Source organism: Macrobrachium nipponense, chromosome 24, assembly GCF_015104395.2.
Source record: "Macrobrachium nipponense isolate FS-2020 chromosome 24, ASM1510439v2, whole genome shotgun sequence".
Classification (NCBI taxonomy): Eukaryota; Metazoa; Arthropoda; class Malacostraca; order Decapoda; family Palaemonidae; genus Macrobrachium; species Macrobrachium nipponense.
The window spans coordinates 20,168,288-20,194,176 of record NC_061091.1 but is presented as its reverse complement, the minus strand read 5'-3'; the positions used below and the strand labels follow the sequence as shown (position 1 = coordinate 20,194,176).

The window sequence follows — 25,889 nt, the reverse complement described above, 5'->3', positions numbered from 1 at the left end:
TTGTAGCTCGATGTATGTATATGAATCACGGTAATGTCATAGGACTCATATACGTAATGGCTACGTGCGGACAAAAGCACTACAACGTTACCAAGGTCGAGGTGGGCTGGTGCAGTCTCCAAACAACGAATACCTGAGAGCGACAGGTATTTGTAAATGAGAGGCGGCATAAACTTATAGCTCCTTGCGGTGGCGGTGCGGTCTAAGGCTTCACTGTGCGTCCTGGATTTGTAGGTGTCGATGGTTCGCGCCCGTGAGCCGATAAATCTCTTATCGACTAAAAAATTCCCTTTCGGTTAAACATATATGAAAATATATTAATTCCGAGGTAGAGCGAATTAGATATTAAAGGACTTTTGTAGCTCGATGTATGTATATGAATCACGGTAATGTGATTTTTTCCATCCTGCGATGTCCGTCCGTGTGCACCTCTCTCTCTCTCTCTCTCCCTCTCTCTCACTACACACACAACTATTAATACATATATATATATCTATATATATATATATATATATATATATATAATATATATAAACATACATATACATATACATACCATACATAAACATACCTATTATATATATATATATATATATATATCTATATTATATATATATATATATATATAGATTACTATTTTCTCTTTAGGATGTAAATTTTCCTTAAGCGTTTTCTCTCTCTGGACTGAGAATGGCTATGTGTGGTTATATTTATTTTAAGTAAAAGAGCCCAGAATATAGATAAGAGTGGAATACTTACCTCGGCCTTCCCATATGCCAAGCGCTTGAGTTGGATTAATCTTGGTTTTATATATTTTCTTAAATCTTTTGCAATCTGTCTCTCACTCTTTTGACCGGAAAGATATATCATTTGAATGATTTATGCATGGTGCATGTAAGTTGTAAGCCTGAACAAAGTTTCTTTTAGGAAAATATTGAAAGCAGATACCTTTCGGGGCGTCTTAATGACGGAAACCTTTCCTAAAATAAAATATTTACATATTGTTTTACTTGTCAATACTGTTCCTTTAGAACATAACGTTATATCTGTGAGAGTTATTTTACTAATTCACGTATGAATTCGTATGCATATCATTCCTTCAGAACTAATGGTTAGTTAAAGTTGTAATTTTTTTTTATTGCGCGTTCAAACTCACCTCTTTAGGGCTAGAGACTGACCTTAACCTGGATAGCCAAAAGAGTGTAACGGGAGCTATATAAAGTGCTTGTGAGGACACAAGCGCGAAGTTAGAATGTCATCGTGTAAATAATGCGCTTCGAAAAGGAGAGCTATCATTTGTTGAGCAATTTCTCCTTCATGATGGAATTATTAGTACTTGAATCTGTGAATTAAAAAAAAATGTCCTAACTTTTTTTTTGCTGTGACATTCGTAAACATTTTGGGTTGAAGAGATATTTTATTTATTTTTCTTTTTTATTGATCAGTTTTGGGGTTCCTTCATGATGAAATATTAGTACTTGAATACTTTGAAATAAAAAGAAAATCTCTACTTTTTTATGCTGAGACATTCGTATACATTATTAAGGGATAAATAGATTTTTAAAAATTAATTTTATATTCTAGCTCATGTATTTTTCAAGTTTGTGTTATATTTCATTGTGTACTTTAAATTTAGCTCATTTATTCTTCAAATCATTATTGTATTACATCATTGTATTCTTTAGTATTAGCTCATTTAGTTTCAAGTCTGTATTGTATGTCAGTTTATTCTTTAGTATAGTATTAGCGCATTTAGTTTTCAAGTCATTATTGTATTTAATTGTATTCTTTAGTATTAGCTCATTTAGTTTCAAGTGTATCATTTATGTAAACCTAAGTATTTCCTCTCCTCTCATTCTCAACTTCCCTCGTTTTCCTACCGCTAACCCCTCCTCCTTTTTCTCCCCACCCTCACCACTTCCCCAATTCTCCCAACACCCCTACCTTCCTCCCTTACCCCTTCCCCCCCCGGCCACCCTCCTGCCTACCCACCCACAACCGTGATTGTCGCATAGAGCCAAAATTAGAGTCCCTTGGCTTGGCGCAGTTTTATTTCATGAGTGGCTGGGCGAGAATTAGTGCCCTTAATTGCCTCGCATGACAGTTCGGACAGTGTCAAGTGTTCCGTCTACCTTGTTAAAAGTGGAGTTTGCCTTCATGTTTGTGTGTGTGTGTGTGTGTGTGTGTGAGAGAGAGAGAGAGAAGGAAGATAATTATGCATGTATGTGTGTGTACTTGTTTATGGTTAATTTTTCCGTTAAAGTCTTTGAATGACATGTTGGCAGTGTTCTGCAAGAATTTCATATTTCTCTCTCTCTCTCTCTCATCTACTCTATCTCTATCTATATCTATCTATATATATATATATTATATATATATATATATATATATATATATATATATATATATATATAGTACATTGTATATTATGTATATATTATATAACTGTATTATAATGGAGACCTCTCCACCACACCAATTACTAAAAATCACTCAAATTCCGTATTCACCTTTACCAGTCCACAATATCATGGGTGGAAACAGACGTACAATTGCCATAGTGTGCAAAGTGATTCAAGGGTGACAAACAAACACCGAGAAAAAAGCCACTTAGTATCTTATACGTAAATCTCAGATAGGAGTAACACTGAGTCTCATAAATTTAATCAACACCAGATACTCGTAATTAACAAAACCAAAACACGCTTACGCTAGTTACTGCAGAAGGGAATACACTTGTACAAAAATTGAAGGGCCCCAGAAAATAAGAGAATATAAAAAACACACAATAACCTAGCAAAAATACAGAGTAACTTGATGATAATAATAATTAATAATAAATGGAAAAATGCTTAAAAAATCTGAATGTCTCTTCAGTAATTTTAAATCACCTTCCACGTCTGGAGCTATCCCAGGTGGGCTGGGATAAATAGAGGGAAAAAAAAAGCAGTAATGCCCAAAACGCCGTGATCAGGTCAAGCTGACGACTTCAAAGGCCACAAGTACCTTACTGGCTTTCACAGAGGTCCCCCTGGCAATACACTGAGCCAGAGGCGTGGATGAAATAGTGCAAAACTCCCTCCAGTACAGGGAAGAACGGCGCCACACAGCAGACGGGGCAAAGGCATCGTCCAACCAGATAATGTGAAAACAATTGTAGTTACAGGTTACCAATCGAAGTTCCTGTGAGGAGAATACTAGAGACCTTAAGAAAGTCTGCTCAAATGGCTTTTAACAAGTGTTTTAATTCAAAGGAAAAAGGTCAACTTACTGACCAATATTATATAATATTATATAATTAGTATATATATATATATAGTATATTATTATACTTATATATTATATATCTATATATATATATATATAATATATATATATATATATATATATATATTATTATATATATATATATAAGGGAATACCACAGGAAAATGATAGGCGAAATCCAAGCGGTTTCGTCTTTATCAAGACCGTCAAGGAACGATGTCTCGATAAAGACGAAAGCGCTTGGATTTCTGCCTATCATTTTCCTGTGGTATTCGCTTATTTAATGAAGTCACGTGCAGCTACTGTGATTTTTAAGCATGCACATATACATACATACATACATACACACACACACACACACACACACATACTTACATACATACACGTATACATATGTATGTATGTAGTGTGGCAATCACTTGTCGTTGGTTTCATTTTTATCTTATTTCACATCACTTCTACCTTTCACCCTTTATCCACATTCCCTCATCGTTTATCACACATTCATTCATCTGTTCGTCCATCTACTGACTATTCCAGTCTCTTCTTCTTCTTCTCCTCCATGAAGCCAATTCCCAGAGCTCCTTTTTTCTACATGCGAAACTTCATCTCTAAGTGGGCATTCTGTTTCCGTTTTCTGTGTTGTCATTCTTCGCTTGATGTACAAAAGTTTGCTGGTGCATTGTCTCTGGAATGGGGTGTATTGTGAACGCTTTAAAGAATTGCATTGACGTTCAGAGATAGGGAATTTGCCCTCTTAAGGTGTACCTTCGTACAGGGGCGGTATTACCATCAATTCCTTGATCCACAGGTCTTTCTCCGTCCACAAAGATTTTACTTTTTTAAGTGGTATTTACACAACCACGCTCCTCGATGAGCTAGGTTTTAGTCAGTGGCATTCATACAACAACAGATAAAAGTTATCTGCATGTTTTCAAGTAAATAACAATACTATATTTACTAATAATATTTTTGAACTCCTTAATAGCTTTTAGACTTCATTCTGATAGATGTCTTCATATTCATTCTGATAGATGTCTTCATATTAATAAGGTACATTTGTTTTGGATCTATTGAAAATCTGTTCTCTTTGGATAACAATATGTGTCAACAGATTTATCTTAATTTAGTAACAATGCAAACCTTGCATATTTCTTTAACAACAGTTTATCTTTGACCTGTTTGTGTTGTTGACAGTAACTTTACCTAGAAATTGGCCAAAACTTCTAATTAACACCAGAGGTTTAACGTTCGAGAGATATGAAAGCATAAAGTTTGATTTTATTTTTTTTAGATACTCGGCCTTGGGCTCAGTTGTGAGCCACATAGTAGGTCCGATGTTGACTGCGGCTATGAAATCCTTCTCCTGATTAGCAGAAACAGCATCTTGACTGAATTAATGGAATTTTTGGGCTTATTCACCCCTCTTAGTTAGATTAGATTATATATATATATGCACACACATATATTTATATATATATACATATTTATATACACACACAACACACACACACACACATATATATATATATATATATATATATATAGTATATGTATATGTGTGTTTTATGTGTTGCGATTGACGTTAGTTTCTCTTACATATATTTTTTTTCAATATTTATAGGAAAATAATTTCCAGGGCGTTTCATTTCATAATTATATCCCAATTTCGAGACTCATTTTCTATAAGCTAGCTTGAAAAATATATAGTTTCTTATAAACTTATCTTTGGTGGAAAGAAAGCGTACGGTCGGATATCACATAGCCTTTTAAATGGCTTTTTGCTGCTGGTTAGCTTTATTCAGTCTGTTAATTAAACATATTTTGACACTTCAGATTTTGTTCGTGTTATCGAAGTTTTGGAGTAGTTCATCTTATCGAGGTTTTTTTCCTCATAGGTATTTACGGCTCCTCTTTTTACAGGTGTCTCAGAATATGTATACAGGTGTATCACGATGATGCACACTTGTGGCCTGAGCTGAGTAATGTAGTCATATAAGTATGAGGACGCAAATGGCTAAAAAGGCTAAACCTTCGAAAGAAATAATGAAATAAATACAAGAGTATTTTTCGTCATAATTTGTTTGAACCTGTCTTATATCTGAGTATGCTCTGAAGTATAATTTTGCTTCATCATTTTCATTCATTCAACATTTTTAGTCTCCTAATATCACTTCAGAAGGATGAACTTTTTAAGTGAAGCTGTGAAAATATGGAGATATAGTTCAAAATTTAGGTCAAAGGCCAAACGCTGGGACCTGTGAGGTCATTCAGCGCTGAAAGAGAAATTGAGAGTAAAAAGCTTCAAAGGTGTGAGAGGAGGAAAGCCTCAAAGCAGTTGCACTTGAAACAGTGTTTAAGAGAGGGTGGGAAATAAGATGGAAGAAAGAGAATATGAACGGAGGTACAATAAAATGAATGAAAGGGATTGCAGCTAGGGCCCTAAGGGATGCGACAGGGAACCTTAAGTAATGCTCTGAAAATATGCGTGAGAAGTCTCTCTCGTTTGGCTTCGTTTTTATTTTGTTTGATTGTTTTCTTGGTAGTTTTTACTTTGAGTGTTGTTTTCTTTTCTTTTTTTTGCGTTAATTATCCTCCGTTACTGTCGTGATACTGACGACCAATCATCTCCAAATGGAGACGTAATGGATAATTTTACTCTCTCACATGTTCAGTTTTGTTTGATTTAATTTTTCTCGTTTATTCTACTTTGCCCTTAACACCCTCTTTGCAATATTTACTTTTTATCTTTAATAACATTTATCTTCACCCATTTCTCATTGAGTGGTATTTTCGACGGCATTCTCAACCCCATTGGCCCCGAATACGTTTCAGTCGTCCATCCTACGATTTATTACTGATTTAAATAATATTGGTGATTTATTGGCCCTAATAATGAGTATTTATTGCCCTTAATAATGGATAAGTATTGATAATGACCTCTCTTCAGTACAAATTAATATTCGCTCTTAAATTTCCGTATAAATAAAGTGTTATAGTATATCAAGTTATATTTTTCTTTATTGTTTGTTTTAGCTTAGTAAAACTATCCTTTATTTCTGTAGACCTTTTTTCTCTTATAATGTAACATTTTTCTAGGAACCTGCTTCATTTTCATGTTTCCTTGTATTTATGCTTATACAAATTTTCAAACGATTTAAATTAAATCGTTTCCTCAAGTATTCCTTTTTGTTATCATTTAACTTATATAATAAATTCCGAAGATGAATTGCCTTCCTATTTTCTTATATTCTTTAATATCAGCTCTCTTTATTAATTTTTTCGGAAGCCAAAGTTCCTTATTATTTTTTAATGGGTTGGGCAAGGGATATTGAATTGCTTATCAAATTTATTAAAAACTAATCTTCAAGTTTAGGAGAACCTTTCTAACCAGTTCTTCTTATCTTCTTAAGCAGTCTCCAGACCTTCGTTAGTTCTTTTCCTCTTCCTTAACCAGTTTTCAGACTCGTTAATTATTTATAAGTGAAAATTCTGAAAGCCCCGTGTCTGATCATTGAAAATTTATAACAAGGGACATGGAATACTCCGTCACTCATCGGTTTGGGATTAATTGTACCTGGTTTGCATCTTCGTCAAGATGAAAATTTCGTTCTCAAATTTAGTCCCTTGTTATTCTGTACTCGATAACGCCATCTGACCAAAGACCTGAAGGACGGTTAACCTAGTGCTCTATTTCTTGCCCAAACCTGAATAAAACAAAGAAGCTTTTATTTAGAAGAGCAGGACCTGGGAGTTGACCTGCTTCCTAGACACAGGAAGGCATAAATTTATTTTAAGATAGACATGCGGTTTACTAAATGTGTCAGAGGGTGTAAGATATCGGTGTTCATTAGTGAAACTTTAAATAGGTTTTTCATCTAGACCAGCAATGAAAAGAACTTTTATCTGTAACGGTAAGATTCGCCTTTACCCTTACATGAATATCAGATTACTCTCTTTGTATTATATTTGTCTACATAAATAAGGGTAATAGTTTATATTTTGATAATGACTCTAAAATCTGAAATTATTTTAATGATATATTTAAGGAATTTTTAAACGAAGGTCTTATATTATTTCCACATATCAGAAAGACTCGTCTACATATCTGTCACAGTCTAATAGTATTGGAATGAATGAAAGTCTCCGTTGAGCTTTACTGCTCATGGTGCTGTCACGCCTTCTTCGCTTCCGCAGATCGAATCTTTTTCATTGTCCTCCAAAGCAACTGCAGCTGTTAATTGCTACGGGCTGTTCTGTCTCCAGTCTACTTCTAGAGGAAATCTCCTGATGTAGCTAGAGTAGATCATTTGGTTTAATCAGTAAGTATTTGTTTGGATTTCGTATTCAGTGTGCGTTCTTTGCTAACTTTTTCTGTCATTTCTTGATTTTCTTTCTGCTGAATGTTTTTTTTTCCAGTACATAAGCTATTCATCTGGCCTTCTATTCATAAATCCTAAGTCTTAGACTGGACTCCTTTGTTAAAAGTGAGTGCTTGAATTTTGCAAAGATAATTCTGCTATTTAGTTTTATTTTGTTCTCGTATAACACTAGCATTCTTAAAAGACGATTTCATGAGGGCATATTAACTTTAGAGTTTTCTGTACGATACTTTAACATTGTAATTTTTTGTACGTCACTTTTCTTTTTGTTATACATTTTTTTTGCCATTGCAGATTTGATATTGTCTTAGATGACTGTAAGTTTAATAGAAATGTTTTTTTTTATTTCGTTGTGTTCTTTATAAATGAAATTACATATCGTTCTCGGTGGACAACTCTGAAAGTTGAGAAGGGCAGAATATTAGATAATATAAGCATGTCCCATTTTAAGGAGTACATTTGTTTTGGTAGGGATTTTCCTTGGGTCATGTTAGTAATAATGTATACATTATTTTACTTTATTCTTGGAGAGAATTTCCAACTCAATTTTAGGAACAAGGCTTAGGAATGAAACACACATGTTCAATGCACAAAACAGTTTAATAAAAACTTAAAAATCTTACAGCGGTATGAAAAATTATAACTATACACATTTAGTACTGTCTTTATATATGGATGGAAATTCCTTAAGTAAGAAATTTGACTACAAAAGTTTATTTGCATTTTACACAAGTTTCCCTTCAAAGCTGCAGCAATGGAAGAGGAAGAAGAGGAAGTGGAGGAAAGAGAGAGACAGTTAGATAGACAGAGAGAGGGAAAGAGCGAGCGAGTGAGTGAGAGAGCAGCTCGGGGAACGAAAAACAAAAAATATAAGGACTTTGGTGTCTACTTCAGTTAAGAGAAGACGAGAGAGAGAGAGAGAGAGAGAGAGAGAGAGAGAGAGAGAGAGAGAGAGAGGTTTTTAGGCATTCGGGCATAGGACAGGGGAAGGCAGGTCAGACCCGTTCCAAAGTATGAGTTTCAGGCCTGTGACCTGTTGTTAAGTTTCGACCGTCGGTTGAAAGGGATTTTTGGAAGAGGGACCCTTTGAGTAGCAAGTCATTCGAAGGTGGAAGTTGTTTATATATATTTATTATATATAAGGGAAGGTGGGAGGGTACCATATTTTGTTTTTATTTACAAACACTAGCGAGATATTATTACTATTAGTATTATGTACGCTGTGACAGTATGCACGAAATGAAAGGGTGGGCGCTCTCCCTCCGTCCTGTTACTAGTTCGTTTTTGGCTTGTCACTTTCTTTCTGTTTCGAGCCACTAGGATTGGGATCCACTTTTTACAAGATTTTTATATGATTGAAAGGGCTTCCAAGTGCAACATTTCGGTCAAAAATGTTTAAATGTAAAGAACACTGTCTATGAGACAATTTTGTGACTGACATCAAGATTTCCACGAGAATTTGACATTAAGCCATAAAAAATGGCAGAAGGAATTGTCACAAAAATGTATCTCATGTTCAGTATTCCATATCTTTATTCCTTTGTATAGGTTAATTGTTATTGTATTTGTATGCAGCATATGTCAGCATGTGTATGTATTTGTATATATCAGACAGGATATGTCATCACGTGTATGTGTTTGCCTTTTGCATTTTCCAGTGCGTGTATGGTGATTATTTAAGTGTAAGTAATATTCTCAACAGCCATATTTACAACTCTTTGTTTTTTTATATATAAACGCGAATAATTGAATGATTATGGACGTTCTCAGCTCCAGTCAGATCATCTACTGTTGCCATTTTCATAAAGACTGACTTGCCATCACGAAAGTATGTCGCTGGTGACGAATTTAGAAATTATAAATGTGAGAAATTATAAATGTAGTTGTGTATTAAAAAGGGAAATGTGTTTAGTTGATGTGAGGAGTTGCATTTAACAGAGCACAAACAAACTCGAAGTCTTCTATCATACATCGAACGCATCTTGGAAGGTCAGAGTAAGCTGAAACTGTGAACTTATTGTTTTCTTATTCTCACAAGTTGTTATCGGTCTTCAAGTTGACGTGACGTTGCTTTTTCTTTGTATTTTACGAGATGCGTCTTCATTTGGATATGGCTGTGTGTCCAATCAAATTATTTTAATGGGTCTTCATTTGCATATGGCTGTGTGTCCAATCAAATTATTTAAATGGGTGAATTAATTTGAGGTGTGTATATGCATCTGAATGAATGAACGTATGCGTGTTTATTTTGTGTTTGGGAAGGAGTGTATGTTTGGGTATTTGCTTGTACTACCGTCTTCAGGTGTATAATATGAACTATTTTTTTTTTTTTTTTTTTTTTTTTTTTTTTTTTTTGCCATATACAAGGCAACATGGCCGCCGACTTCATCCTCAGAGTTTCTCTCGACAATTCCCCCACATACTTTCCGTTAGAACATTGTCCGTCGATGCCATATATAGTGGAATGGCTGAAATGGAATCTCGCAGCAGCTGCCGCTCAAGGCTTAGAAAAGTATAAAAATTGCATCGGGATCCTCACAAAATGATAACGTTTTTCCTCAAACGCAATCTTTTTGGAGCTGTCACGTTTTTCATGGAGTCAGAACGCGAACTTTGAAAAACGTTTGAAGGGGAAAACGTTACCGGATATGCAAAGGCTTTGAATATACAGATACACAGGTTGACGGCAGCTGTGGTACATACATACATACGTTCCTTCCTTTCACGGGGTCTGTGTCTGTCTCTGGTGGACACTACAACATCTCTTTGGGGGGGGGGGGTTGGAATGGGTAGGGGGCGGATCCTTCTATGTTGAGGGCCTGTATTCATAAAATTTTTGGAGGCTGTGCACCAGGTCCGTCAATGGCTTCGCTTCAAGGTAGGTGAACATGAACACAGATTACAGGCGAAAGCAGTATCGATTTGCACCTTTTTTTCATTTGTTGCCTCTGTTTTTCTTCAGTCATTTATATAATCCATTAAGAATCGGGACCGTTGTAATTAACTTATGATGTAGATTCATTCATTTCATGAATTTTGGAAGCACACTCTGCAGGTCTATGTAACGCTTTCTCGTCTTGTATTGCCATTTTTTGTATTCTTTTATTTGTATTCTTTTCATGTTGGAATAACCGACATTAATTTAGTGGAACTCCTCAACGTGGGTCATTATCATTCTTATCTATGATGTTCTCGTGGACTGTCTTTTTTTTCACGTTCGTTATCTCATGTCTGTGTTAGTGGCTCTTTTCTCATTGACATCTGCAGTTATCTGGTTTTCTGGGACATTGGAGGAAAATAGTTGACTCTGCTATGCATTTTAAAAGAATTTCACTTATAAATTTAATTTGTGCATTTCAGCTATAATATATATATATATATATATATATATATATATATATATATATATATTATTATAATCATCAGTCTGTCAAGAATCTCATTATCATCATTCAACAAAAACTATATAACTTTGCAATTTCTCATGATTGCGTAGTCACAATTCTTAGGGTGGGTGTACCATCTCATGATACAGCGGTATAAAGCTTTCGCTTGTGTATATATACATATATATACATATATATATATCTATATTATATATATATATATATATATATATATATATATATATATATATATATATATATATACTGCGCAATCCTATCAAAACCTGTACCATGTAAACTCATCATCGAAAAAGCAGTCGCTCTTCATCACTCAGGTACGAAACATCACTGAGATATTCATCACATTTATCAACTTATAGAGAAAAAATTGAAGAAAACAAATCACGATCACAAAGTCACTTTTGTTACTTCGAGCGAGTCAGTCCAGGCGAGATAAGTAAGAAAAAAATATATGTGAGAAATACACTACATTGTTGCGTAATGCAACTGTTGTTTCCTTAATTGCAACGGTTACCTGTGTACTTCCTATCTATTATTCCTCCCGCTGTGTTAACCAATCACAACTATATTAATCTAGTACGTATACATCCACTTTATACAGACAAACACGACTTTGAATCATCCTTTCCACTGTTCTGTCTTTCACTTAACGAAGATTAGTATTAAGTTCATGTTTGGAATTCCTTACCACTAAGAGATCTAAATATACTTATAGCCGTCTTTCTAGACGCGAGTTACTCTCTCTGTTTACGTTTAGTAGTCATAAAAATACAAGGTTGAAACGCTACTGCCTATTTTAGTAATGCTTCTGTTGCTTCATCTAAACAAGGTAAGAAAACTCGAGCATGAGAAAGAAGACACTACAAATATTGATGGACACTAACCCGTGTCGGAAAACTAACTTCTCTCTAAAGAATGTCTCTCTTGACGTTTTTTTATTCTCTAAATTTGTTCTGTAGGTTTTCTGTTCCATAATCGCCTAGAGCTTCTTCACCTAGAGCTTTTTCACCACCTAGAGCTTCACTTTCGTTCGGGAGAGTGTGAAAAAATTGCTTGCGAAAGTTTATTTCTTTCTTTCTTTTATTTTTTTCTTTCTTTGGCCAGTCGGCAGAAGACTGCCTGAAAAAACTGCTCCAAAGAAATCTGTGATGCCAAAACCACTTGATTAAAAATATCCTCCTCCGATCGTTCTTCGTTTATTTTTTTGGGAGGGAGGGAGGGGTGAGGCGTCAAATCGGGGGGGAGGGGGGCCGGACACCCTTCTGTTTAATCGCGACATGAACTATGTTTGAAGGTGTGCTGGCTTGATGTCATTATTATTATTATTGTTATTTACTTTTTGAAACGCTGAAGCTTCTTGGCGGGTTCTACAAATGCAAATAAACTTATATATATTAATATATATGTATATACATAGACTGTATCTCTTGTGTTATATAGGTTCATTTTTTTTATTACACTTAAACTAATGTAATACCAGCATTCTGTCCAATCAGCAATGATTAAGACGTAATTTATAAAAGATAATCTCTACTAATAGCAAAAAGCTGTATACAAATACCAGGAGTGACGTGGAGGTGACCCAGGAGAATATTTATATGTAATATATAATATATCCTCATTTAATTCTTTTACATTAGTTTTTATTTTGTGCACACACAAGGTCATCCGATTGATGAATTTGTCAAATGCAGCTGATATCAATTGGACCCTCGAATCAATCGAAGAAGGCATACATAGACGTGGGGTGGAGGAGATCTCTCTTGCTCCAAGATGATATCAGTTTCGAAAAGGGGAAGAAATAAAATGATAATCATGTCATTCTCCTGAGTGACCTCTCGCCGTCTACACTAACATATTTGCTGCATCCACCAGGTCGGCGATCTGAACTGACGTCAACCAAAACACACAATTTAGAAAAAACATTCAATAGTCTTAGATTATTTATCCATCAAAAGGTTAACGACAATAATTTACAAATCGTTTTTTTTTTCATTTTCCAAACCAAAAAAAAAAGAAAAGAAAAAAAGAAACTAGCTCATTCCTTCAGCGAGGCTTTTCGAATCGGCAACAGCTTCGCCTTGGGGGGCCAACATTTTTTGGGGGAGGAAGGAAGTAAGGACCACCTCCCCCTTCTAAAATAAGGAAGGGAGATGAAGGCCCTTCCTCCCTCCCCCTTCTTAGTAGGGCATGTTGGCTCCGCACGGGAATATGTCGCGAATCGGTTTCTTCACTGCACGGGGCAAGAAACTGCATTGTATATCTATAATATATGTCTATATCTCTCCGTTAATTATCCAGCTTAACTGTCAAAGGTCCACATTTAAGTTTTTCCACAAAAGGACATGAATTTTTTTTTTCAACAGGGATTATATTTATTATATTCTTTTAGTGTGTGTGTGTGAGGGGCCGGGCGTATGCAGGTATAAGCCAAAAAAGAATATATTTATATTACAGACCAACACTCTCCTTCTTCAGCAAAATGGACAGCCAAGTCTGACCTCCTGTCATATTTAACCCGTGTGGATATAATGTTCAATAATGTTTATTATTAAAGGCCAAGTAAATAAAAACAAGTAAACATACTTGAATTGCCATTCCTGTATTGTGACTTGCAGGTGATTTGCTGTGAAAATGTCATTATAGGTAAATACTTTCTATAGGAGCTAATAAAAAGTACAAAGGTTATTCCAAAGTTATATCCAAAGACAAGTATTTTTTAAAAAAGTTCTTGCAGGTGACTTTGCTGACAAAAATATCTTTAGAAAATCTGCAATTTTTTTTTTTCAAATTATACTTAGCATCGAATCCCCTTATTAAAGTTTTCAAGTTGTAGCAAATGTTATGAGAAATGGTAGAGGTCAGTCTTTTTTATCCAGAAATGAGAGATGTTGATTTTTGGTTTTCTTCGTTCAGAGAGCTCCCCAGGGCCAAGTTTGATCCCTTTTTGTAAAGAAAAAATGGATTCACTTTTCATTAAGTAATATTTTTTATAGGTTTTCAGCATTACAAAGTATTGCGGACTTTAGATCTAGCGGCTTAACTTAGATATGCAGGAATCCTTTTTGCACAATATGAAACAACAGTTGTTATTATTATTCCTCTAATCGTTTGGTGGTATGGCAGCCGCACAGTTCACTACGTGGAGACGGGATTTTTCAAGGTCGTTGAAGAAATAACATATTGATCTTCGGAAGTTCGTCTTAAGGTATAAGAAATAAATGAATAAATAAATAAAGAAATAAAAATGTGCGAACTCCGGTTAGTTGGTACTTACGGTCTATTCATAACAGTACAGACGGAATTAGGATTTGCAAAACAATTCTTGGTACATTGTGGTCCTGTTGAGCAGGGAGTACGTCTTGCACACTTGTCATTCACGGCTTGGTGGAGTTTGTGTGCGGCGTGAAGTTTCTAGACTTAAATGATTCTCTGTTCAAGGGTTACTGATGGTGGTGGTGGTGATGACTACTCCTCAAAAGAGTTCCAAGTGTATCATATCCGTCTTTGGCTTGTTATGAGGAGGACCTCTTCAGTGAAGTAAGCTATTAAACCCCGCACATTCTGCATTGCATTGGATGAACTCCGTTGTTCTATTTTTTTTCAGAGATAGATTTCTTTTAAAAAAAAATCCAGTCACACTGCAGTGTCCCTAACAGATTGAGGTAGAGCAATTTCCACAATGTATATATCGCTATGATATGAAACTTAAAAAGTAAGATTTTTTTTATTTTTTTTCTCTTATTTTTATATACCATTTGGGCACCAATCCTTATATCCAATATACGGAACAGGCCGTTGAAGTTTGTACAGCAAGTATCACAAGTAGGTGGCCACGCAAGGAGTGGTGTGGAGGCTGTGGCTTTCGTTGGATTTACTGCAGAATTTATCATAAAAAAGGTTTGATCTGTGGTTGTGTTTTGCTTAAATGTCCTATATTTCTGCCATGTTCATATGTTGTTAAAACTGGCATGCTGCATACTTGAAGGAGCTGAAGATTAAAATGCCCTTCTTTAGCAACTTCATTAGGGCCATATGAGAGTGGGATTTTTTCTCATTGCTGAAAAGATTTACTGGAAGCTAAGGTATCAATTCAGATTTAAGTACTGTTGGCCCCAGAGTGTTAGAGGTTTAGTGCAATTCCCATAGTGTGTTACTAAGCTAGAGATAGGACTGCTTTAATGGACTGTCTCTTTGGCTCTACAAGATTGTACACTAGTCCTGTTCTTTCTCTCACACCTTAATCAGTCAGTGTGATATCAATGTTTGTTTCATTATCTGCTTTAGTTGATCCTTCAGTGCAATCTCCTGCTTGTGCTTTTGTCTTAAGATTTCTCAATCAGGTATTGAGTCACACGTTAACATCCTTGTATTGATTCACATGTAAAAACGTGTTAGCATAGAGATGGTCTGTAAGAAAGGTTTTTGTAGGTTGTTGTTCCCATATCCAGCAAGCCATCTAAAGTCTGATCCTACCTGATGTTGATCAGTTTCATTAACTCTGTTAATAGTCACAAATTTTTCTCAAATGACCAAGGCTTCCTTACAGTGCAGACCAGACTCCTTCCTTGACAGTTGAATCCCTCAAGAATGGCAGCCAAATTTCTACATCATGACAGGGTTGCACGCCTTTCACTGTACACATTATTTTACTTATGCACAACAGATAGGAAATTGCTATTTTTTCAAGTACTGTGTACTGTGTATTGTATGTGAATATGGGTGTGTATGCACACAAGAGTTTGTCATGAGTGCCATACTATGTATAGGTGGAAGTACGTAATTGAATTGTGTATTCTGGCCTTACTGAGGGTCTGACAGATCTGTGTTACCAGTTACCAAACAGTGACTCATTAACTGTTAATAGAGCTATGTTGAATTCAATAAGTCAGTATTACGTTCATTTTAGCAAATGCCTGCCCCCCACTGGCTTCTTGGTGACCACCTCAAAAGCAGTGTACCATTAGCTTCTCACGGAATCCAAACCTCGTCCTTATAGAACACCCGTTCAACCAGTCACCTTTGAGATGACAGGCTGACGAATGATTAAAAAGATTTGGTAGGGGCGATTTGCTGAATGGTACAAGCTTAAAATTCTCTACCACAATGGGCTTCTTCAACATACATGAAATTTCTTTAATTACAGCTGGGATCTGAGACAACACTTAACCATACAGTCATTCTCAGCATTGTCAGTCGTCTACCTTAAGCGTTATCTTTGTTAGCAATTAAACCACTGTTTGACAACATTATAAATTGCAATTTTCAGGCTCTATCGTTGAATAATTGAATTGATTTTTACTGCTAAGATGACCTGAATGTACCTTTAGTAAGTCTCCATAATTGTTACCTGGAAAACCATATAACGAGCAGGCATTGTTTTTGCTAATTTCTTTCTTTTATGTCACATATCCAATAGCGTTAGTAATTTACTCAAGTTAAAGTCACTGTGATACATTAAATAACTGGCCTTTGAATAGCTTACCTAACAAATGACACAGGTGTCAATTATTTCACTTTTGAAGATCAAAGTGTGGTCTCAGAATTTCCAGCAACAGAGAACAGTAATGGGTAGAAGGTCATAATGATGTCAACTTAAATAAATCAAAAAAGTAAATTTGCAAACTACACATTTATTAATTCTTTCACAATAATAAAAACATAAGAAATTATAAAAATGAATATATTATATTATACTTGCAGACTGCCTGTTTTATCCCGGCAAGCAGGAATATATGGCGTCACGGTTTAGAAAAATAGTAGTAACTTTGTGACTAGAAAGACAATATAATAATGACAAATTCATATATGAAACAGGAATGGGCTGCATAATAATTTGAGATGCAAGTATAGTTAACATCTGATGGACTTAAAAATTTCCATGTCTCCATCTCATCACTGCCCATCCACATTCATTGGGTGTTCCAGGACCAATGTTTCAGTGATTCCAAAACTACATACAGAATTTGAATGGCCGATAGAAGAGGCATAGATCTTTTTAAGCTCACTCTGAGAGTTTTTCAACTAGATCCATGTTCTCCAAAAGCTTTTACTGCCAAGCTCTCGTGCTTACACAAACAGACACAAATATTGACTGGCAACAGATGTTCTTAGCAATACAAAACCCACTATATTAGGTACAATTAAATTAATAAGAGTTATCAAATTGACCATAACCTCTAATAGTCTACTCATTGCTCACAGGTTAATGGTTCTTAGTGTCTATCCATATTTTACACAAAGGAAGTACTACTGTGCCATTGCAGTATTTGTGTCTAATGCCAAACTTAAGCTGAGAACAATAGAAGCTCTTAGGAACCCCAAGCGCATATTCTAATTACAAAAGTTAATGATCATCATCATTGATAGAACAATGAACAAAAATCAAATAGAAATTTTTGTTGGTCATTGACATTTTTATAAATTTAATTTTTGCCCTTCCCATTAGATGATGATGTCTTAGGAGCGCTCAGTAACCCATAGGGCAACTAACAGCAGAGTCAGTCAGTGTTAAGGCCTTGGCCTAGCTAAGACCTTTGAGACTCAGTAAGGTCCTTCACATTAAAATATTTCAAAATTGTTTTAACTTTCTGACTCTTTCAAATTGCAGAGTAATATCTTGTATCACTGGCATCACCTTGTAATTGAAAATTGACATTAACATGATAGTATGTCAACTCATCACTAAATTTATTCCATTTCAGTTAAGACCTTGAATTCAAGAAAGTCTTAAACCCTGGCATCAGACCTTAAGACTCCTGCTGCGCTCATATCCACACAAATATTTGTTTTCATTTCCATGAAGAGAAGTAGCTCTGGTCTGGTTAAATGGTTTATGGCTGAGTGACAGCATTTCCCAGCCTAACGAGACACTTGTAAACGTACCAATCCAAAACTACACAACAATAGGTAAGGTGAGTTTTAAAAGGATCTTTGCAGACAGAATGGGTTATGCTACACCTGGTAGAAATCTTACCAAAATATTAACCATCATTCACACAATCACCAAAAACTTCTGAAAACTAACACATAACATTCAATATAAAATTTCTCGTGGACGCGACATGGCCCAGCGAGTTATCATCTACTATGTATCTACTTTATCTAGTCTCATCTACCGTCGATATGAGATAAAACATGTAACAGCAAAATATTCAACACTATCGTCAAAGACCCTCCAAACCATCACCAGTTCTATATATTATCTCTTTTTCATCTTGCGCTCTCTCCCCTTCTCTTGCTCCTTCTCTCGCTCATCTCTCACATCCCAACTTATCTCTTTCTTTTCCACTCGGCAATCGGCAAGCAGTCATCACTCATTCCTTCTCTATATATTTACCTCGTGCCCATCTTGTCACCTTAGTGTAATCACCTTGATGCCACTTTGGTGTCATCTAAGTGCTCACCAGGATGTCACTTAGTGACATCTTGGCTTTAAACTTTGTTCTTTGGGACATACATTATTATGAAGACTTAAAATTTGTAAAACTTGGAAAGGTCTACCCCCTAAAAGCAAGAAGAGTATTTATAGAGGTATTGTAGAAGTAAAAATGGTTATTTAGGTATTCATTGGCTGTTCATAATCAGGTGGTAATGATGGGGTTGTCGTGTTTGATGAATTTAGCATTAGCGTCCCTCCGCAGAACCTTTTTCCTTTGAATAGGGGCAACAAGACTGGGTGTGTATTTGTACTGGACCGCTACTGCATTCTTCTATCACACATCTTATCACAAAATTATTTAGTTTTCGTACCTTAAGAGAAACCGTACCGGTTAGTTAAGTTGTACAAGTAAGAAAAATATATGCCATATTTGTTAATGATAATAAAGAGTACATATTGTACAACAATGTAATCTTATCCATGCTTACAACAAGTGTGAACAATCTCGAGCACTTCTACAATACAGGAACCCTCATATTGTTCTTTCAAACATAACCTATGTACAGATTCACAACCATCGGCTTTGAAAAAGTCAACCTTTCAATGACCATAGTCCGATATATAACCCTTGGGCAGCTCTGCATTGTTCTATATGTAATATGGGCATATTCTTTATTATTCTATAAACCAAAAGCGTCTATACCTGAGGCAGTACAAAATTATAAAAGGTGAAGGATATTGGCAGGTGGTGTCAGATCTGCTGGTGCGGTGGTGGGGGCGGCGGCGGCCAGCAGCCAGCTGCCCCGCCCACACGACGCCCACACGCCCGCCCGTTCTCCTGCTGGGGCACACTCAAGTCCATTAAGAGACGACACCTTTTGATTTTGTTCAGTGGCGGGTCAGGGAGACAACGGGAAGGCTGCTGGTGCTGCGGCTGCCCCGCCCATCCTCTAGTTGGCAACTAACAGGTGCTGGTACTGAGAGGCTGGGTACACGCCCATCACACCTTCGCTTAGTGCATTTGCCTTTTCACCCGCCGTACCCATGGAAGCTGCTCCAGGGGCAGCACCACCCATCATCCCGCCACTGAGCTGCTCGTACATTGGTGGGAATTTGGGTCCAGGCGCCTGTTGGCTTGTGGCTGGTAGCAGGTCAGTGATGAAGGACGGTGAGGTGAAGCCCTGCTCAAACATTCCGCGACCCCAAGGGTTATATGCTCCACCACCAGGGGCACCACCAGGGAAATACACACCTTGGGGCTCCATTGGAGGGTTGGGGCTGAGAGAACGAGGCCTGGACGGTGGGAACTGGCTACCGAACCCTGCCGTCGCTACAGCCACTGCCTGTTGTTGTTGTTGCTGCTGCTGCTGTTGTACATGTTGTTGCTGCTGAATCATCTGGCGTTGCTTGATGTAGTGTGAGAACTCTGTAGGTGACATACGGTTTGCTCGTTTGGTACTTGTCTTTAACTTTGTGGACCCGAATTTTGTCTGGGCAAATGTCGCAGTTGTAAAGGTAAGAGGGGCGGAGCTCTTGTTAAGGAAGGCGTTGATAGGCGAGGCTTCCCTCTGTTTGAAGGGCGGCGTGGGCGAACTGGCAGAATATGGGGACGTCGACTTTGGGCTGATCGACACATTGCTAAGGGACGAACTCAGGTTATCAATGGGTTTAAAGCACTGTGCCTCTGGGTTGAAGGTTTTGGTCACCTCTTTGTCGAGGTTCTCCTCCTGTGTTGCAGATTCTGCTGCCTCTGAATAGAGAACTTTGATCTGACCTTTCTCTCCAATCCTGTAAGAGACCTCACCAGGGTCTACCCAGACTGCAAGATCCTCTGGAAGGTTATCCTTGATTTCTCTTACCTCCATTCCAGCTTCTCTGGCTGCCTTTTCCAAAACAGGGTCAATGGGGTCCCCTGTTTTAAGGCAGCGGTAAGCTGATCCTTTCATTGGCTTGTCAGGGTACCAGTGGCCCTCAAATTTCTCCTTGAGTGCTTTTTCCAGCTCCTCACCAAATATGTTGACTCGTCGCCTTGGCAGTTTGTTGTACATGTAGGAGATAACAAAGTTAAGTGCGACTTGAATTTCAAGATGCATTGTGGGAAGCTTTGAGGGCGAGTCTCAAGATGTGACGACGACGACGACGTTGTTGCTGGTGATGCAAAAGTAATTGCTGGTAATTTTTCTAAAACTTTCTTTTCTTTGTGTGCGCTTGGAGGCTGTTCTATATCACCTCTAACTCTGTTTTGATCTCTCTCACGTGATCCTGCAAAAAGAGAAAGAATTCATTAGTGTTCTGCTCCCAGACTGATAAAATTAAAAGTTCTTATCACTTAATATTAAAACAATTTTGACGAGAACATTTTAGTAAAAACCTGAGACAATTATTGAAACGTGAAAGTGTGGATCATGCAACATGTTTGTTACCCAAACAGTCGAGTGTCTTGATTGCTATAATTTTCACAATTTTATGAGATAGCTTAGCAAGTATAGCAGCGTCAGTTTCTGGCATTGTAAAGAGTGTGAGAAGTAAAAGTTTTACAGTATAAGACGTTTTGGGTTTTCGTATGTATTCAGGTGAGTAGTATAGTGTTTATAAATGTATAATGGTGTTATTTTTTATGGTGAAGACAATTAGATGAATTGGCTAGGGAAACAACTTAATGATGAGGACCACAGCATATTTCTAAACACATTGAAGCTTATTTTAAATAGGATCAGAATCTATGCAACTAATTAAGTTTTTGTTGTTGTTTTAAAGTTAAATAGTAAACTTTCAATTTTTCCCCCAGATAAAAAAAAATGCAAGAAGAAACGTTGGCAACATCCAAAATAGGCTCTTTTCTCTGGGTCAATTTTTATGACGGATGCCCAAAAGAGAAGTCTCCATCTGCGTTGAGTGGCATCGTAGTTTATTTCCTAAACAGCTAAACACCATTCCGTGCGTTGGCACTTTTTCTCGTGGCATGTGTTAGGGAAAAGGACTAGCGTGAACATAGCCATTATAATCCCAATGCGGATATTTCTGACACAGTGACCTGAGTTCAAGGTTGCTCGCTCTTCAGCTGCGGTCTTTCTCTATTCTCTTCTTTTCGCTTTTATCGTTCGGTTGTCCTTTTGTTATTCTTTCATTTTTCGCTCATGCGCGTTATGTCGTTTCTATTCTACCTTGCGTTACCGTATGGAACTGTACTACTTGTAATTCAACCTACTCGTTATCTGAATCGTAATTTTTTTGACACTACGTACAAAATCCTTTTAATTTTGTATCGGTGATTTAATATCTCATTTGACCTTTCTAAATTTTGATCGATAGTGCACAGTCTTTGTTTTGGCCTTTGCTTGAGTATCAATTTCGGCCCATCGATTCAACGAAGGCCACTTGGGCCTGTCACATGTATGATCTTAATGACACTGATGGTATTCCTGTCACAAGCTACCTCCACCCCTTTACCTTCCCTCCCTCCCTTCCGCACACACACACACACACACACACATCCCTCCAGCTGAAAATATTTCCCTTTCATACACGGCTAGTAAGTTTTTTTTTTTTTTTTCTGCCGCCTAATATTTGTAGGACACGTTTGTAATGATATGTAAACCTTGTTAGATCTTGTCGCATTCATCATTATTTTTTATTCCATCGATCTGTTCCTTCTACAGTAGTGAATCTTGTCATCTATTTTTGTTTTTACGAGGGCACTGAACTTGTTAATTAAGTCACGATACAGAGCGAGTGAGAGACTAGAAAGACAGTGGAATTCATTCTCAATTATAACCAAGATGGTGGCATTCTTTGTATGATAAATTTTTAATTGCAAATCAATGATTCTTCTTGACTTTGAAATGAGTTCAACTTTCTTCTAGATCTTGACGTTCACAGTTCGAAGAAGCATGAGCAAAAAACCTTTTTCTTTTTTTTCTCATTGTTATCGATGTTTCAGTAGATAACAAACAATAAGCAATTTAAAAGTTAATGTGATAGTCATAGTAGTATATTCAAGTGTTTGTTTGTTGAATAATTATATATATATATATATATATATATATATATATATATATATATAATTATATAGTGTGTGTGTAATGATTCCTTTCCATTATTCGTTAACAAGGTTGCGGCATGAAATGCATCACAATGTGCTTCAAAACTTGGTTAAAGTAGACAAGAGCGAATAAATAACTGGAAGAGAGAGAGAGAGAGAGAGAGAGAGAGAGAGAGAGAGAGAGAGAGAGAGAGAGAGAGAGAGAGAGATCTTCTGCATTGCCCTTCACCCACCTGTAACCTTGAATTCGCTCGATAATGCCAGCGAATAAGAAGTTTCTAAACGAGCGAGAGAAAACAAGACGTTTTTATGACTCTTGACACGGCAGAGAGAGACATCTTTCTTGCTCGTTCTGATGTTCCTCGCCGGTTATTTAGCTCATAAAATGTACTCTCTAGTTTTTTTTTAATTATCTTCACATTACAAATAGTTAACAAATGACTTTCATTTTTGAAGGGATTCTCAAATGACTTTCATTTTTGAAGGGATTCTCGTTCATACCAACCAAAGTTATCCCAAAAACGAGAAATCTTGTCTCCATCTCATTTACCACTTCTGAGACGTTAACATAAAGTAGTTACAATTTCGTAGCCTTAGATAAAACCAATTATATGTCTTCATTCAATGAATAGGGTTGATCTTCTGAAGAATATGAATAGGGTTCATCTTACGAATAATAGTAATAATTATAATAATACTACTAATAATAATAATCATCATCATCATCATCACAATAATAATAATAATCTTCATCAAATGAACACCATATTCTTCGGAACTTGAATTTCAAGTCGATGGCCCGTGTAGGTTTGTTCCATAGGAATAGGGGTCTATCATCATATAATAATAATAATAATAATAATAATAATAATAATATAGTTACTGAGGAGATGGGACCCTATGACCTTTTAACAATTTGCCCCCAACGAGGAAGATGTAAACCTCATTTAATCTTGTGTCACAAGGAATACGTAAAGTGGGAGAACTTGTCCTTTTAAGGGAATGCAAGCAGCACACGCGCAGTCTCTCTCTCTCTCTCTCTCTCTCTCTCTCTCAAACCACACACACACACACACACATACACACCAATTTTAGAGGGTCCAAGGGGGCTGGGGTGAGGTTCTTGGGAGAAGAGCGTCCCATATCGTTCGGTATTTTTTGTTTCTATTTATCTTTGATTAAGAGAATCTCTCTCTCTCTCTCATGAACCAGACGAGGAAGGGATAAAAAGCTGTGTGGGCGTGTTGCTTAAAATCCAGTTATGTAGAGAGAGAGAGAGAGAGAGAGAGAGAGAGAGAGAGAGAGAGAGAGAGGAGGTGTTTGGGGGGGTCAGAGTGTTCATAATTTCGTCAAATATGTACCATTATGAGCGGTAATTTATGCGGTATACTCGTATGTCTTGTTTTGTGACACAGCTCTCAACTATTTTCATAGAATTAATAGTAATAATAATGATTAATAAGTGTTACTAAGAGACTGAAATATAATATAATAATAATAAGTATTACTAAGAGACAAATAATAACAATAATAATGATAATAATAACAACAATAAAAATAATAGGAAAAGAAAATATAACAATAAAAATTAAAACTTTTGTTGCGTCATGTGACGTTGAATAAAAAAAAAATAATGTCTGTTATCAGTAGTTTTTGCCTGGTAGTTTGAAGCACAATATATGTAATCGAGAGTAGAATGGATGACACTGACTCCTCCCCTCTACCCCTCCCTCCCCTTTAAAAAAAAAAAAAAAAAAAAAAAAAAAAAACACACACAATTACCCCATTCTTCACAATCCCGCATTGTACTGCGTTGCGCTCTTATTCATGAGAGCGGACAAACAAAACTGTGTACACGAGAGAGAGAGAGAGAGAGAGAGAGAGAGAGAGAGAGAGAGAGAGAGAGAGAATCCTCTACGCATCTTCTCAAGGTCAGGTGATGAATGGAGCTTATCATTATTTCATGTGATTCCAGAGAACAGGATTAAGTCTTGTTTGTGTCTTGACGTAGTATATTATTGTTCTTTCGTGCGCAGTGTTTTGATATATTTACGACGTAACACAGTTTTTGGTCATTATTTATCTTTGATAATAATGTTGGCAACGATAGGCAACTGAGGGTTTTTTTTTTTTTTTTTTTTTTTTTTTGCGCGTGAATGGATTATTCAGTTCTCGCAGATTGTGGGACATTCCCATGTTTGGAAAGATTGTTTTCCTAGTAATTTAACCCGGATCACAACGCCCAAACTGCAGCGGTTGCTTAGCATTATATTATTGCCTCGCCACTTCTTTTTCTCTTTTTAAAGCTCTCTCTCTCTCTCTCTCTCTCTCTCTCTCTCTCTCTCTCTCCCCGGTTGTATCGCAGCAAATGATGATGGGATTTTGTGCCTTGTATCGCCTTCCTAGAAGACTCATATTAGATTCCCATGGGCTTATTTTCGCTTCGTTACTACAAGGAAAAGATGGTTTTAAGATAGAGTTATGCCTTCAGACTACGAAAACAAATATCGAAAATAATGGTGTTCACTAATGTACACGGGATCCATTAAAAGATTTAGGGGTGAACCGACTATATTAAGTAAAGCGTTATTAATACGCTTTTCTGGCAGTCATTTTCTACTACACTCTCTTCTTCTTACACTGTATCCTACTTTCCTTTCCCGTCACATGAAAGTCCTCAGCGAGCCTAGAATTTTAACTAACCCATATACGTACACGTTTTAAGTTCATTCTCGTATCTTCTGCGCATATGCTAGTATATACGAGTCGATGTTTGGGGCATTAACCGGTTTTTTCTTGTTATAGTAAGTGAAGCGACATTAAAAACAGGTCTTTTTTTTTTAGTATAAATATTATGTATAAATTCACAAAACAAAAAGCCTTCAGTTTTCAACACATTCTTGAAATCTGTTACTGAATATGTAAACAAAAAGCACCTCTTCTTCATTCTAGTTATTATGATTCTGCTACACACACACACACACACGAGTCAGCTGGAAAAGAAAGGTATTACTATGCTTTTGTACGGATTCATTGCCAGGCCTCCGGCACAGCACTGGGACTTGGAAAGAAGAGAGAGAGAGAGAGAGAGAGAGAGAGAGAGAGAGAGAGAGAGAGGAGGTAACAAGGCTGTAGAGATTTACTGTGGATCCGTCGTAGAATTTTAAACATTTATATACGGGTGTATAAGAGTTTCTGTAGACGCTTAAGAATTCGCTTCTCGTTTGCTTATCCATTCTCTTTCGTAAACATTTCAAACACGTTTTCCTTCATTCATGAACAGTGATCACGAGGCGACAAGAAGGTGAACGATGTAAAAGAAGATTATTCTTTTTGAAAAATTCTATATTGAGGTGAGTTATTGCTGGTCACATTTGGAATATGGGTTTAGTGTTTGGAATTGGGAGGAG

General features: G+C 36.6%; 1 protein-coding gene and 1 long non-coding RNA gene across 2 annotated transcripts in view; one reads left to right on the top strand and one right to left on the bottom strand.

Moving 5' to 3' along the window:
• The window catches only part of LOC135203801 (uncharacterized), a 1,058,044-nt gene that overhangs the window by 431,801 nt on the left and 600,354 nt on the right, over positions 1 to 25,889 (top strand). The gene's annotated exons all lie outside the window — the stretch shown is intronic.
• Positions 16,670 to 25,889, bottom strand: part of LOC135205504 (protein Tob1-like) — a 53,022-nt gene continuing 43,802 nt past the window's right edge. Inside the window, exon 2 of the mRNA XM_064236231.1 lies at positions 16,670 to 20,699. Coding sequence (XP_064092301.1) covers positions 19,388 to 20,530 — 1,143 coding nt within the window. The 5' untranslated portion in view covers positions 20,531 to 20,699 and the 3' untranslated portion in view covers positions 16,670 to 19,387. The remainder of the gene's footprint in view (positions 20,700 to 25,889) is intronic.